General features: G+C 37.1%; 2 protein-coding genes across 3 annotated transcripts; both read right to left on the bottom strand.

Moving 5' to 3' along the window:
* Nucleotides 1-675: 675 nt before the first annotated feature.
* On the bottom strand, nucleotides 676-3409 carry LOC120125819. The gene is made up of 3 exons (XM_039144159.1): nucleotides 2528-3409; nucleotides 933-1475; nucleotides 676-846 (listed from the first exon to the last, which is right to left on the bottom strand). The coding sequence occupies exons 1-3, from the start codon at nucleotides 3392-3394 to the stop codon at nucleotides 715-717; spliced, it is 1542 nt and encodes a 513-aa protein (XP_039000090.1). The 5' UTR covers nucleotides 3395-3409; the 3' UTR covers nucleotides 676-714.
* A 5739-nt stretch (nucleotides 3410-9148) lies between these two features.
* LOC120125837 (protein BPS1, chloroplastic-like) lies at nucleotides 9149-11538 on the bottom strand. Of its 2 annotated transcripts, none has more exons than XM_039144177.1 (2): nucleotides 11429-11538; nucleotides 9149-10440 (listed from the first exon to the last, which is right to left on the bottom strand). In XM_039144177.1, the coding sequence occupies exon 2, from the start codon at nucleotides 10425-10427 to the stop codon at nucleotides 9366-9368; it is 1062 nt and encodes a 353-aa protein (XP_039000108.1). In that variant the 5' UTR covers nucleotides 10428-10440; nucleotides 11429-11538; the 3' UTR covers nucleotides 9149-9365. The 2 variants fall into 2 exon arrangements, with proteins under 2 accessions (XP_039000108.1, XP_039000112.1); XM_039144181.1 differs by lacking the exon at nucleotides 11429-11538 and adding an exon at nucleotides 11106-11236.
* Between the last annotated feature and the right edge of the window lie 2556 nt (nucleotides 11539-14094).

Here is a 14094-nt window from a genome sequence, read left to right as displayed (position 1 = left end):
AACCAAAAGAAAGTTATCTATTTTATTTTATTTTATTTTTCATTTCTGGTTAACTTTACTAGTAATTTTGTTTTGATTAATTATTTTGGTTTGGTTTAAAGAATATTGTTTTCTCAATTTTCATGGATCTTTGTTTTTGTCGATATGAACTGTGAGTTCATCCTTGAACGAGGCGAATTTTTAGTTCGTGAAATTTTAAAACATAGGTTGCATCAACTCAAAAGAAATTCAACCAAATGTACACGTTGAGGATAATAACCAGGAAGGGTCCAAGGAGTTGTCTGTTTCTCTAGAGAGTGATAATGTCGCGGCGAAGACGAACGCCTTTGCATGATTAATATGGAGCCAACAGTCGAGTCAATAAGTCTGGTTATTTTGATGAGGAAAATAAGTTGGCATTGGCTATCGTTTGCATTAACAATTTATTTTATTTTCAAGTTATAAAATTTTAATTACTTTTTGTAATTTGAGGAGTCCTTCGTATCCCTTTTCATTAAAGATTGTGCTACAAGCTTACAACACCTACTAGCGTGTATTTTGACTTGGTGGATTAATGCGAAATACTTACAAAAGAACTGGATTTTAAGGAATTTAAGAGTTAGTTGTTATACAAAAAAATTAGAGTACGATGCTCGCTTTGCTATAACCAACTCTTCAACATACATAATAACCAAATGTATCAAGTCATCGAACCAAGGGAATGATTAATTCAAATTATGGAGTACAACTGAAACCTCTCTCTCGTCGCAATTCAATGACATCATCTTCTCCGCAAACTCCTACATCAACAACCACCGTGCCTTTCTTCTTCGTCGGCAAAACCCTGCAACAATTCCTTCGCGGAGCCTGCAAACACACTTCACACCAATTACCAAACCTACCTTATAACTGTTTCCTTACATTCGACCAACCAAAACAACAACAGACGTTACCTTGTCCCACAAATGGGGATCAGGCTTTTTATAAACGTGGACTTTGTCAATCCTTGATGGATCCGCCATCTTCCAATTACACTCAGATCTCGGAACTCGGTGCTGAGCATACTCGCTAGCCGTCTGATTCGTGTTCTTGTTGTACAAAGCATTAGACAAGTAGAACACAAACGGTCTCTGGCATGCATGTTTAGCAACGGGACGTGTGTTGAAAGAGAAGCCGGTGTAATCGGCTCTCTTATGCCAGTTCAAGAATGTTCTTGCCGTCATTTCCAGTTCCCGAACCGAAAATATGCCTCGGTATATTTGAACCGCATAACCCCAAGCCACCGAGACCGTCCAGCTTCGGGTTTTGTCGTAGCAAACCGACTGTTGCATTATTGCAGCCGAGTCCAGGTTTATTGGGACCTTTAGACGCTGAAGGGCTTGAACCCGGTTCACATTTGGGAATATGGGCTCGACCACGTCGAGATGGTGGATGCTGATTAATGGAGCAACAGGGTGCGCCGACAGCAGGCCCAACAGACTACCGTAAACATCGTACTGACAAAAAAATAGTTAGTTTTGAAACCCAGATTTTTTAAACAGTTGGGAATCAGAGAAATTAATAAAAAAGAAGAGTTCAAAGAGTCGCATCAATTAGTTGTGAAAGATGTTGAATCGGGTCATCTACCGAGTCAAGATTAGGAAACGCGTGTCCATATCGAAAATATTGAGTTGGACCAAGATCGAGACACGTTTGTGCAGACCCATTATTAGGAATTTAAAGACGCGGGAAACAGATCTATTACGACAGACAGAAGAGAAACATCAAAAGGAGAAGCGACAAGTCGAACGCTGTGGTCCAAAGTTCAAAAAGTTGTACATATCAATGCCGTGATATATGCGACGCGCCATTACTGGGAGGCACGTACTTAAATGTACATATTACTTATTTATGTTTAAATAATTTGAATTTAAAATTTGAACAGAAAAAAAACCAAATCCGAGGAACATGATTATGGGGTTTTCCAAATGTTATTCTCCTTGATAAGAAGGAATAAGCCTCAAATAGTGCATTAGTTAAATTCAAACTCTTAACAGAAAACGATTTATCATTAAATGTTGATAATTTTTAGAAAAAAATAAGATGAATCGATCAAGTTATTTAAGATCATTTCCCAGAAATTATGCCCAGAAAAATATATGACATATTATCAATTAATTAAAATTTATGAACTAATATTAGGATTATCTGAAAGACCAGAACTTTATTACTGGCTAGATTAAGGTTGTTTTTCTTAAAAACAATGAATTCCCACACTTGTAGAAAACAGCGAGCATATCCCGTGTGCATTAGCTAAAAAACACAAAACTTAACCTTCTCGAGAAATTTTTGAATGCTTAGATCATACATAATTTTCATCCTTTAAAGAAGAAAACTCAAGGGTTTTGACGATGGAAGAATAAAAAATTCATCACTATTTTCGACCCAGAAAACAAACCAAAATCTTCAATTATTTGAATTATTTATAAGTTGTCTTCTTTGTTAAATTTCAGTAAAAATGGATGAAATAAAGAAAATAAAAGTAAATAGATAAAAAGTCCAGACAAACCTGGTGAAATCCCGGTTCCTTGGTGAGGGGAACTCCCATCTCAGCCATACAAGCGTGAATCCGGTCATCGGAACCGTACAATCCGGGGTATCTCTGTATGCATCTATCTTGCATTTTCGCAAGAGCTTTAGCCAAAGGGTAACTAATGGCAAACCCACCACCGCCATAAGCCATCCCATAAGAGAAATTAATGTTCTGCAAATGACTCTCCGATGAACTCCCGATGTAATACAGCTGATTATGATCGTACTTTGACAAAACCCTAACCAAATTCTCCGGTACAAAGAAAGTATCATCGTCCCCCATCACGAACCATCTCACGTCTTCAAACCCCAGCCGCAGAGTCTCCGAAACTATGCGGGATATCCTTATGGCAGACCGATGACCTTTGGAGTTCTTATACTTGAACTTGGATGTGTCGCCGGAGATATTTACCGGCGGTAAAAGACGGTCCTCGTCGGAGGATCCATTCTTCACGGCCTTGTCTAACCAGACGATGCCACGCATTTGCTGAGGCATCCACCAGAGTTTTATGTACTTTTTGCGTTGTTCCCAGAACCGAGCCGAGGCGGCAATGCCGAAAACGATGTGGTGGAGGATTGTTTCCGTGACGGGATTGAGCTTTTGTGGGGAAGAAACCGGCGGGGGCAGCTCTTGGTCGATCACTCGAATGGTTCTGCTGATGTTGAGTTGGTGATTAGAGGAACTCGAAGCATTGGAGAAGCGCAGTGTGTAGAAGAGGCTGAGAATTGAAATGAAAAAGATTGAACAAACTATTAATCTGGGGAAAGTTCGGGAAATAGTAGAATGTTTTTTCGTGGTTTGATCCCATTGAAAGCTTTCTTCAACCTTCCGATGGTTTTTCATGGGGCTCTCCACTGACTCAAATCTCAGGGATAAATATTAGGGCTTAATCAGAATAATGGTTGAAGACTGATAACTCTGCAACTGAAGGTAGCAAAACATGGGTTTATATAGAAGCTGAAGTAGCTGACACAGAAGCCAAAACGGCATCGCTTCTTAAAAGAGGTCTCCTCGTTTAACACAATTTTCTTTGCCTTTTCGTTTTTGACCACGCTTTCCATTTTCTTCTCTTTCGTTTATTTACTTATTTATTTTTTGTTACAAAAGAAGGGCCGAGTTAACAGCAGTTTAGACTCCTTCTCCACATGCCTAAGTCAGACTGGAGAAGGAGATGAACATCAGTTGGCGGCTGGGTAAGCATGGTGATCTCAAGCGATGCTGAACGGCCAATATGGGCAAGAGCGTTCGCAACAGTGTTGGCATCTACGTGAATATGAGTGAGTGTGATACTCCAATGACGAAGAAGAAGGTTCCGGAGTCTGCGGATAAGAGCCGGTTCAAACGTTGAAGCGGGGAGGAGAGGATCTTGATGGCCTCACTGTTATCCATCTCGACTTCAATGTGACGAAAACCCTGATTCCAAGCAATGTTCAAACCTTCAAAAAAGAGGTTAGAGCTCAGCGTGAAGAACAGAGCATCGACCAACGCTGCGAAAATATCCGTCTTGCCAGGTGCCATCCGGGCCTCGGAGAACTCCACCACACGCTGCCTCCATAGTGTAGTGGTTAACGGCACCATCAGTATTTAGCTTGACAGCTCCAGTCATAGGGGGGTTTCTACGTATACTTCGTCGAGGATATATAGAGTCATTTAATTTTCAACCAATCAATAATATATAGAGCAAAGAAACTCCCTTAAGTAAGGAGGGGTGATCTGAGACCACAACATACGGGCAACAGTGCAATCACGAAGGATATGTAGAGTAGTCTCTTCACCACACTCGCACACCGGACAAGAAGGATCCGCCGTAAGCCCACGCCAAGCTCTTTCCACTTTGGTCATAAGACGATTTCTGATGGTCAACCAAATGAAATTTCTAACACGTTGGGGGCCATCGAAGTTCCCAAGTCAACTCTCAAATTTGGTTCCTTTCCTCCCAACTCTCGTAGCGTAAAGCATGATAAGCAGACTTGACCGTATAGACACCTGTATGTTTCCGACACCAGGTAGGGAGGTCGGGACCGGCCTCAGGGTAAGGAGGAGGGATGGACATGATCTTGCGGAAAAGGTTCTTGTCAACCCAATTCCTTAACTTGATTGTATCCCAACTTCCAAAAAGTATCGTGAGGTCACTAAGGGTGCAATTAGGAAAGCGGGATGAGTCAGAAGGGATCCTATCAACCAACAGGTACATCCCGGGGATCTAAGCATCGATCCAAAAATTAATGCGGTTCCGTCACCAATTGACCAACAAACGTTACCTTTGATAAAATCCCAAACTTTGGAAAGGGATCTCTAAATGAAAGAGCAATTTTTGGCTTCAATGTTGTCGAGAAGCATATCCTTGAGTTTGTATTTGGAGCGAAAATTTTGGACTCAAAAGGTGTTGGGTTGCATGATGAGATAGTAGCCTAGCTTGATTAGGAAAGCCTCATTTTGGTGACGGAGAGACAGAAGACCAAGGCCTCCATGGGACGGCGGCTGGCAACAGAAGGCCCAACTAATAAGAGGCGACTTACGGGAGTTGGAGGAGCCCCCAAATGAAACTACGAGCAATGGCTTCAATTTGCTGACAGACCCCATAAGGGATCGCCACCGTTTGCATGAAATAGTTTAGGTTGCCAAAAGGGTTGACGTAGCAAGGGTCACGCGACCGGCGAAGGATAATTTCGAAGTAGTCCAGTTTTTGAGTTTCCCACGGATTTTATCGATGATGAATTGGAAAGTACTATTGGTAACCTTATTATTGAATAAGGGCATACCCAGATATTTCCCCAGATCAATGGAGTGTTGAAAACCCAAGGAGGAGCAAAAGTTACTAGCCACACCCGTCTTGATGTTGGCAGAGAAGAAAACAATGGTCTTATTGGAGTTAACCCTATGGCCAGAGAACTTACTAAATTAATCAAGGATTTTCCTAACGAGGATCGCTTGGTTGGTGGAGGCCTTACACAATAATAAGAGATCATCCGTAAAAAATAAGTTGGATAAAGGGGACCGCCAAGCGTAAGGACCATGAGTTCCCAAAGCCACAATTTAAAGCACAATGGATGTTATGGCCCAGTCGCTCCATGTAGAGAACAAAAGGAAGGGAGATAGCGGATAACCTTGGCGGATTCCCTTAGTGGGTTTAAACTCTTCCGAGAGAGAACCATTCCAAAGAAATTGTATATTGAAATAAGAGACCGAGTCCATAATGATATGATGGATTCGAGTGGGGCACTCCACGAGAGAATCAGATAGGAAGTCCCACTCAACACGGTTGTAAGTTTTTTCAAGGTCAACCTTCACAGCCAGCTAGTATGATTCCCCTTTTTGATTCTCATAGAATGGACCACTTCTTGGGCGACGAGGATATTATCTGTTATATTACGACCAGCAACAAAACTCGCCTGTTTAGGAACAATGAGTTTAAGGAGAATGATTTTGAATCCATTAGCGATGACCTTCATGACCAATTTGTATAGGACAGTGTAAAGGCTGATGGGGCGGAAATCGACAAAGGATTCGGGGTTACTAACTTTGAGAATGAGAACAAGCAAACCTTTGTTGAGTTCAAGATCGATGAGGTTGCCATTGAAAATGCCTCTAACCCAAGCACAAACGTAGGGACTGATTGTGCTCAACTGGTTTTGAAAGAAAGTGGCGTGCATACCATTGTTGCCAGGTGATTTTAGGGGACTCATTTAAAAAAGAGAGTAAAGTCCATAAGGAAGGGATGAGGGTGAGTAACCATTACTGATTAAGATCAGGCTCAACGTTCACAGGTTCCAAAACAGCCAAGGTAGGTTGCGACTGCTCATGACGCGTAGTAGCGATATCTTCCATTGTCTTAGCAAGGGAGGAATTGATTTGTCTACGAACATATATTTTCGAAGACTTGTTGCAAACCACATAAGGACGGCTTTATTCCTAGGGACGGTCGGTTTCTTACTAGAGTCGTGCCTTAGCAACATGGTCTTCAGAACCGGACCGGTTAGTGAATCGGGACGTCATAATTATTTAAAAAATTAAAAAAAAAAACCAAAAATATTTAATAAAAAATAATTTTTTATATCACAAGTCATACTCAAAGCAAGTCATAATATATATAAGTTAAAAACCATAAAATCAAGTGAAATAAAATGATTCAAATTAACTACAACATAATATTTAAGGTAAAACATATTAAATAATAAATATAATTATATAACTATAATTAAAAAATAAATTTTGGGTTAAAAAAATCATTAAAAAATGATATTGTTTGATTTAATTTTTTTTTTAAAACAATCCCACATGGCTAAGAAACATAGAAGAGCATCCCAAAAATCTAAAGAGAAAATATGAGAACAAAACAATCTCACATTGCTAAGAAACATAGAAGCGCATCACAACTAACATCTATAAATAATAGAGGTAATTTGACATTCAAAATCATGGAGCCTTTTGGTGAGCATTGAGTGAACTATTCTTTCACTTCAATCAAGCTTGAATTTTAGGCTTCAATCGAACTTCTAATTTTTTTTTGAGTTCAAGCCTTTTTGAGTTCAAGTTTCAATATTATATTTCGAGTTTGAGTTGAACTTGATAATTTTTAGCTTGTGAGTTTGAGTTGAGTTGAGGTTACTTTTAAAGTTTTCAAGTTCGAGTCGAGCTCAGCAATACTCGAGTTCGACTTGGCTCGTTTAACAAACGACGTTGTTTGGTTTAATTTTTTTTTTAAAAAAACAAAAATCCTGGTTTTTTCTGGTTTTTTTCGGTTTTCAGCCGATCCGGTTCGAACGGTTCAGCGGTTCTGGCAGGTTCACTAATAGCAGTTCAACAGGTTTAGATTGAACCGGACTAAGCAACGGTTCTCGGTTGAACCAGTTAAACCGGCCGGTCCGGTCCAATTTTCAAAACAGAGCTTAGCAATATCTTTCGTTTATTTTCATTTGATAATAATATCCTCTTAATGTATTTCCCTCTTGTTTAAAAGTTAACTTTTTTTTTAAATCCAATAATTATAAAAAAAACATTTAGAAATTTCACATTTTTAAAATATATTTTATCAAAAATTAATTTCGTTTTGAAAATATTAATTTATTTATATTTTGAACTTTTATGATAAATAATACTTTTATTTAAAAAAAATCAAAAATAAAATGGTGTTTAATGGTCGGCAATGGCGGTGGGCGTGGAGGCAAGAGTGGCAAGAAGCTCGAGATATATAATACACCATTTTTGTCTCTTTACTCATCTCACATAGCAAAAGTTCAAGTCTTCATTTTCCAACAATGGAGTTGGGAAGGATGAGTCCTTTTACAAACAGAAACAAATGATTTTGTCTTCTTAATACATACGATGTGTACTTACTTTGCCTTTTTGAGCTTGCTGGTGACCAGGATATCTTTGTGTTTGTGGCATTAATATTGGGTCCGAGAGGCCAGTAAAGGAAGGGTATTGGAGGTCTTTGACTACACAGCTATGAATTGCAGAGGACACTCTGCACTGATAAAGGATTTTTTGAGGAACCGTAGATGGTAAAACATCGAACATTAAAGCATTTCAAGATGCAGTTAATCATGAGCCAGTACCGATGGCGGCGTTCAGCTCTATGTTCCTGCTGGACAGTGGCTCACTGGGAGCTAGAGGAAGAGGCGGATTTGTGAAAAACATATACGTGAACAGAATCACTTTGCATACCATGAAATGGTTGTTTTGGATGACGGACTACAAAGCACACACCGATAACCACTACGATCTGAAAGTCGTGGCGGATAACTGTCGATGGCGCTTAGGTTGGAAGGGATCAATGGTGACCCTTTTACTAAAATCTGGATATCCGTTGTCACGATTGGAATGGCTGCTAAGGCTAAGAAGGTGCCGTGGACTTGCCCCGAGATTAAGGGGATCATGAGTGGTGTAACTCCTCGGCCATGTGACCTACTACCAGATCAAACAATGTTATTTGCATTATGCAACTTCTGGGTTTCCCATATAATTGATGAAGCAACACTTGAATCCTCTGAAATTTCCGAGCCTCGAGACAGTCCCAGTACCGAAAAGTTCAGGCTGTCGTGCTTCAGGTCGGTAATCACCTCACATGCATCCCCTTCGATTATAATGTCTGAAGAACCTCTCAACATAGCTAACTTCAAACTCCATAGTGATAGCACTGCCCTCCAAATCCAGTGTCAAACCATCAATTGGCCTCTGCACAACCTCACGAAACAAACCCCTCATTGTCCCTGGCAATCACTCCTATTCCACCCAATCTGTCCTCGTGGCGGGTTGGCATTGAGCCTGACCGTGCTACCTTCAGATGGTGCCCATCCATCTTTGAGCCTAACCGTGTTACCTTCAGTTGCTTGTATCACCGTTCCAGCAACATGAGATTTAATCTCAGAAAGTTAATTTAAAATTGTCTTTATCAGTTCCTGCATCATATCCCTAAACCATACAGTGATTAGATGTTCTTTACATTCAATAGAATTCATGGCGCGATCATATACATTAACTGCACCTAAGAATTCACGAGTCTTCTAAGTTATAAAGTATGCATGTCAAGAATTGGCTAAAAACTGAAGGCAAAATTGGTTAGAATAGTAAATGAAAATTTATATGTTCAGAACATTTGCAAAGAAATACGAGCCTTTTATATTTACTTTTAATACAGTACAAGGATACATGTACAACCAAATTATTACTATCATAAGACACCACCTTACAGCTCACACAACTCGTACTAATATAACCCAACGGTCGTATATGTCGACTAGTTAGAAAACAGAAGGCCCATTCCTAAACCAACTGTATACAGAAGGGTTAAACTTCATTACACTCGTAGGATTCACCTCACGAGTTGTTCTTTCCCATTTTTCCCTATCATTGAATTTGGGGCAGCATCATTGGCATTTCGTAGATTACAAATCAAAGTGTTACGCCCTGTCAAAACTATCTTGAAAAAACTGTCTACTACCTTTGAAAGATTATCCAGCCCTTGTGCTAGTTTCTCTTCCGTTGTTCTCAAATCCGAAACAGAATTCTTGAATGACTCCCTTTCACTAGGACCCACTCCATCTTGGAGCAGAAGAGACACCTTCTTGGCACATGCATCAACAGCCTCCAGTTCCCTTAGAACTGTAAATTTTCCGCAAGAAAATATATTTCTAATTTCTACATTCACGACAGTTTGGACATCCGAAAAAACTTGAGCCCATGGTAGTGTATTAGGAATAGATAAGTCTAACAAAAACTTGGCAGAACCAGAGAAAGCTGCAGTAAAGACGCTACATATGTATGTAGTAGCCACCTTAGCTCCATACATAGCTTGCATCAACACCTTTCCCTTAGACGAGTTGTTAATTTTTGGCAAGTTTAGTGATTCCACAAGGTTGTCCAGGATTGGCCAACAAGTCTCAAATCTGGGATTTTTGGAGCTAATGTGTTGTTTCCAGCTATCAAGCAAGGTAGAGGCCCGTGTGAACAAATCTGGGGAATTGGACTCCAACTTATGCAAGACATACTGAAGCATAAGATGGCCTTGGTTGAGCCGAGCAAGCTCGGAGGTAAAAGCATTACTAATATCAAGCAGCTTCACACTGATATCCAGGTACACATCCATCCATTTTTCATCCCAATCATTCAAAGGGAGGTCAAGTTCAGTTATCAGGTTTTTTATGTCGCAATGAATCTCAGAAAGTGACTCCATTGCTAGTTTCATCCATGACAAGCTGAGGATGTCACCCTTGTCTTTAGGCACAAGTTTTTTCAGCCTCTCTGATAAGGTGGCCTCAAAATTGTTCAGTAAAGAAAGAAATCTTGGAGACAACTGAGAACCCTTAGGTGATATCATACGGAAAGGATTCCCAAAATGGAAGAAAGGGCGATTTGGTTCCTGAGGACGACTCATCTTGATGTGTTAACTGCAAACATAAAAGAACAAATTCTATCATCGCTTAAGAGTGTAAAGCCATAATCTCCATAACAAAAGCAAACCATTACTACCAGGATACAACAATAAAGGTGTTACTCCCAAAACCTGCCTCTGACTTCTAATCAAAAGGCAAATTAACTTGAACACATTTTCAAGACTATATCTGGAAGATCTAACCACCATAACACCCCATATACATCCAATTTCATAAACTGGATGCTGTGGATTAAGACAAACATCAACCGTGGCAATGCCCAATTATTTTATACAAAAATCATGATGCGTAAGATACGGTGATAAAATACATCAAAGAGACATGTTTGAAAGCAATCAAGGCAGTAAACCAAGATCTCCTTGATTGCCTTCATTTCCTTCATGCTTATCCACGCTATCTTTGCTTTAAATTCTAGATAGTTCTTTCCCTGAATATTATGAGAAACATCCACGTTATTTCTACACAAAATGAATTCATTCTTACCAAAAAATTCTAAGAAAACACTAAATCACATATTTAAACACAAATCTTTAACGTCCAAATTCATAAACACCAAAACTAAAGCCAGGTCTAATAAAAGTTATCACAAAGATATCCACAAAAATGAAGTCAAATAAATCTAAAAGTAAATAAGCCAATCGAAACATGTATATCCTTACCTGGTATTAGATCTTTAAATCCGAACGGAAGTATAAAATTATCAACACATTGATATGGTTTTGTTAGGAACTGAAGCTTAAAAAATCACAACCTAGAACTAAGAATCTTCAACTACAAAATTTTGGGAAGAAATCGTGTTTCTTCAGAATCGCACAAAGATCGGCGAATTAAAAAGAACATAAAAAAGAGCAGAAGTAAATCGAATCTTCTACAGAAAAGAAGAAAATAATTTGCTTTTCTTCGGAATCGCACACATAGAAGAGAGAATTGAAACAATCTTAGTAAAAGTAAACACAAAGGAAATCAAAAGATAGAATTCTACCTGATTTAGTACTTCGTAACCGGAAATTTCTATAAGATCTTCAAACTCGTATTGTATTTAATCTTTGTTTGAAATTCCCCCTTGGAAATATGTGGTATTATCTCTTATTTTATTTTGTGTGGTGGGTGTGGATGAGAGCGTTGATTAAACCACCGCCTTATCACTAGTATTACGTCACAGAATGCATACGTGGAGGACAATTATTGAACAAAATGGAGATATTAGATTATGAATAGCGGAGGGTATTATCGTATATTTCTTCATAAAAGTCAGTCTGCTGGAATTTTATTTTTCAATGGGTCATATCCACACGTCAGCCCTACCTAACAAAAATGTTCAGTATATTACGAAAATCCAACGGGTACAAATGGGCTGCCGTGCCAGCTGTATGTTTCCAAGCAATGATCACTGCGTTTAGTACGATATTTTTTTTACTATCACGATAAGTATTCCATTTCAGGGTATACTTTACTAATAATCACTGAACTTTTAGGTTAGTTTCATTTTTATCTCTTAATTCTTATAACTTTCATTAAAGTACCAAACTTTTAATTTGTTTTAATTATCGTCACATTAAAATCATCTTCTCAAAAATAAAAAACCCTAAGTACTAAATTTACGATTTTCATAGAGGCTAAATCTTTTTATTAACATAGCATTTGTCAGCCAATCCTAATAATGAGAAAGATCTGTTGAGTTAGAAGATTGACATATTTTAAATGTATCTTAATTCAACGGTTATTAATCGTAGACTGTAAAGTTTTTAACTTTTAATTTTGATGGAGATTTGAAGAGATTAAAAGATTTTATTTAATGAGTTTGAATTACACGAAAGAAAGAAAAAAGACTAGTTTGATGATGTTTTCGACGAGAGAAACCATTGAACGGAAGTAAAAATAATGACAAAAGATGACGATAGTCCAATAAAAACTAAAAACTAATTTTTTTATTTGTCCTTATTAACTATTGAATCAATTTGAAATTGAATTATGTTAATCTTATTGTCAAGTGGAGCCTCCGTAGTATTAAGATTAATCAATGATCATTGTGTTCATAAAATTTCGGCCTTTGTTATGAAGGGATTTTTTTTAGGTAGAAGGCTTTAACAGCAACCAACGACTTTGATTGTAATGAAATTAAATTAAAAATTTAGTATTCGTAATGTAAATTTTAAAAGTTAAATAATCAAATTGAAACTGCAATAAAAATTAACTTATTATCATTCTTTTCAATAATTTTGACCCAGAGATGCTCTTAAGTGTTGAATCTATATTCTCAGAAAAAATGGAGATATCAACTTTTAATCACTCTCTAAAAGTTATTGACCAGTTATTATAAATATAATCTACCATTCATTTTAATAAATTTAAAAATTGATTATTACTTGAGGAATTGTTGTTATTCTTTAAGGACTCAGGTTCAAGCACCATAGATGTCAGGAATGCAAGCATTTAATGTCGAAAGATTAAAAAATTTCTTGGAACATTATTATCTTGTACTTATTCCAATTAAGATCATTTTTGTTAAGAAATACTTATGTCTCGTGTTAAATTTCTTCCCTAAATAAAACCCTAATTTTCCAAATCAACTACCATTACAAATATTGAGTTTTCAATGAACGTAACGTCCGTCAATCAATTTTAACGATGGAAAAGCTACGTTTAGTCAGAAGATTAATATAGTTTTATTTAAATTGATAAGATAGAATAATGATTGTTTATAAAATTTTACTTTTATTTTCTATTAAATTGTTTCTCCTTTCATCTTCATATTTACTATCATTCGATCATTTCTCATATCGAACATATTATAAATTTACTCTTATTGTTCTCTTTCTTTCCTTCGGTTCAAACTCATCGAATAATCTTTTAATCTAATCAAATTCCAATCAAAACTAAAAGTCAAAAAATTTTGATCTCTCACTGTCAATTTTCGGATCAACTTTAAACTTAACTATGTTAATCTTCTGGCAAAAAAAAGCATTCTCAATATTAAATTTATCGTTGACTGCCTTATTTATAAAAAATAGCCTTCATATGAGCTAAAAATTTGGAACCATAGGGTCGTATTTTGGGGGGAAAGACTTTAACATGCCATGTTAATTAACGACGGTGATCATAATGAAATTGAATTAAAAGTTTAATGATTGTAATACAAGCTCTAAAAGCTCAGTGACTAAAGCCAAATCACCTTAAACAGTCAGTGACTACGAATATAATTTACCCTAAAGAAAAATACCAATAGTTATAAAAATATTATCATTAAAGCACGGCAAATGAGACGCATTTTTAAGGCTTATAGTCAAAATAAAAAAGCGCAGCTTGACGGCTGGAATACCGTTCTTCCTTCTAAAAACAAAACATTACCATTAAAGCACGGCAATTTTTCATTTTCAGAAAGGATAAATTACATATTTACTATATAAATTATTAATTTTAGATTGTTTAAATTTTTTAATTTTCTTTGAAATTTAACGTTAAATTTTGAACATTATATTAAAATAAAATATATATTATGTATTATATATTATTTTAAAAAATAAAAAAATATAAATATTAAAATAAATTAAAACTAATAATTTAAGTAATAAAGTATAATTTGTCCCAACTGGTCAGCCTTGGCGCACGTTGTTTATACCATTTATTCTTCTTTGTTAGCAAAATCCG

This window comes from Hibiscus syriacus, unplaced genomic scaffold, assembly GCF_006381635.1.
Source record: "Hibiscus syriacus cultivar Baekdansim isolate YM2019G1 unplaced genomic scaffold, ASM638163v2 tig00001349_pilon, whole genome shotgun sequence".
In the NCBI taxonomy this organism is placed as follows: Eukaryota; Viridiplantae; Streptophyta; class Magnoliopsida; order Malvales; family Malvaceae; genus Hibiscus; species Hibiscus syriacus.
This window is presented reverse-complemented; position numbering and strand designations above follow the sequence as displayed.

Excerpts from the sequence above, each read along its gene's own strand:
- LOC120125819 (XM_039144159.1), bottom strand. The coding sequence starts at position 3,394 with ATGAAAAACCATCGGAAGGTTGAAGAAAGCTTTCAATGGGATCAAACC. Across the intron at positions 1,476-2,527 it reads AGGAACCGGGATTTCACCAG|TACGATGTTTACGGTAGTCT; the intron begins GTTTGTCTGGAC and ends TTTTTTTGTCAG. Across the intron at positions 847-932 it reads ATCCCCATTTGTGGGACAAG|GCTCCGCGAAGGAATTGTTG; the intron begins GTAACGTCTGTT and ends GTGTGTTTGCAG.
- LOC120125837 (XM_039144177.1), bottom strand. The coding sequence starts at position 10,427 with ATGAGTCGTCCTCAGGAACCAAATCGCCCTTTCTTCCATTTTGGGAAT.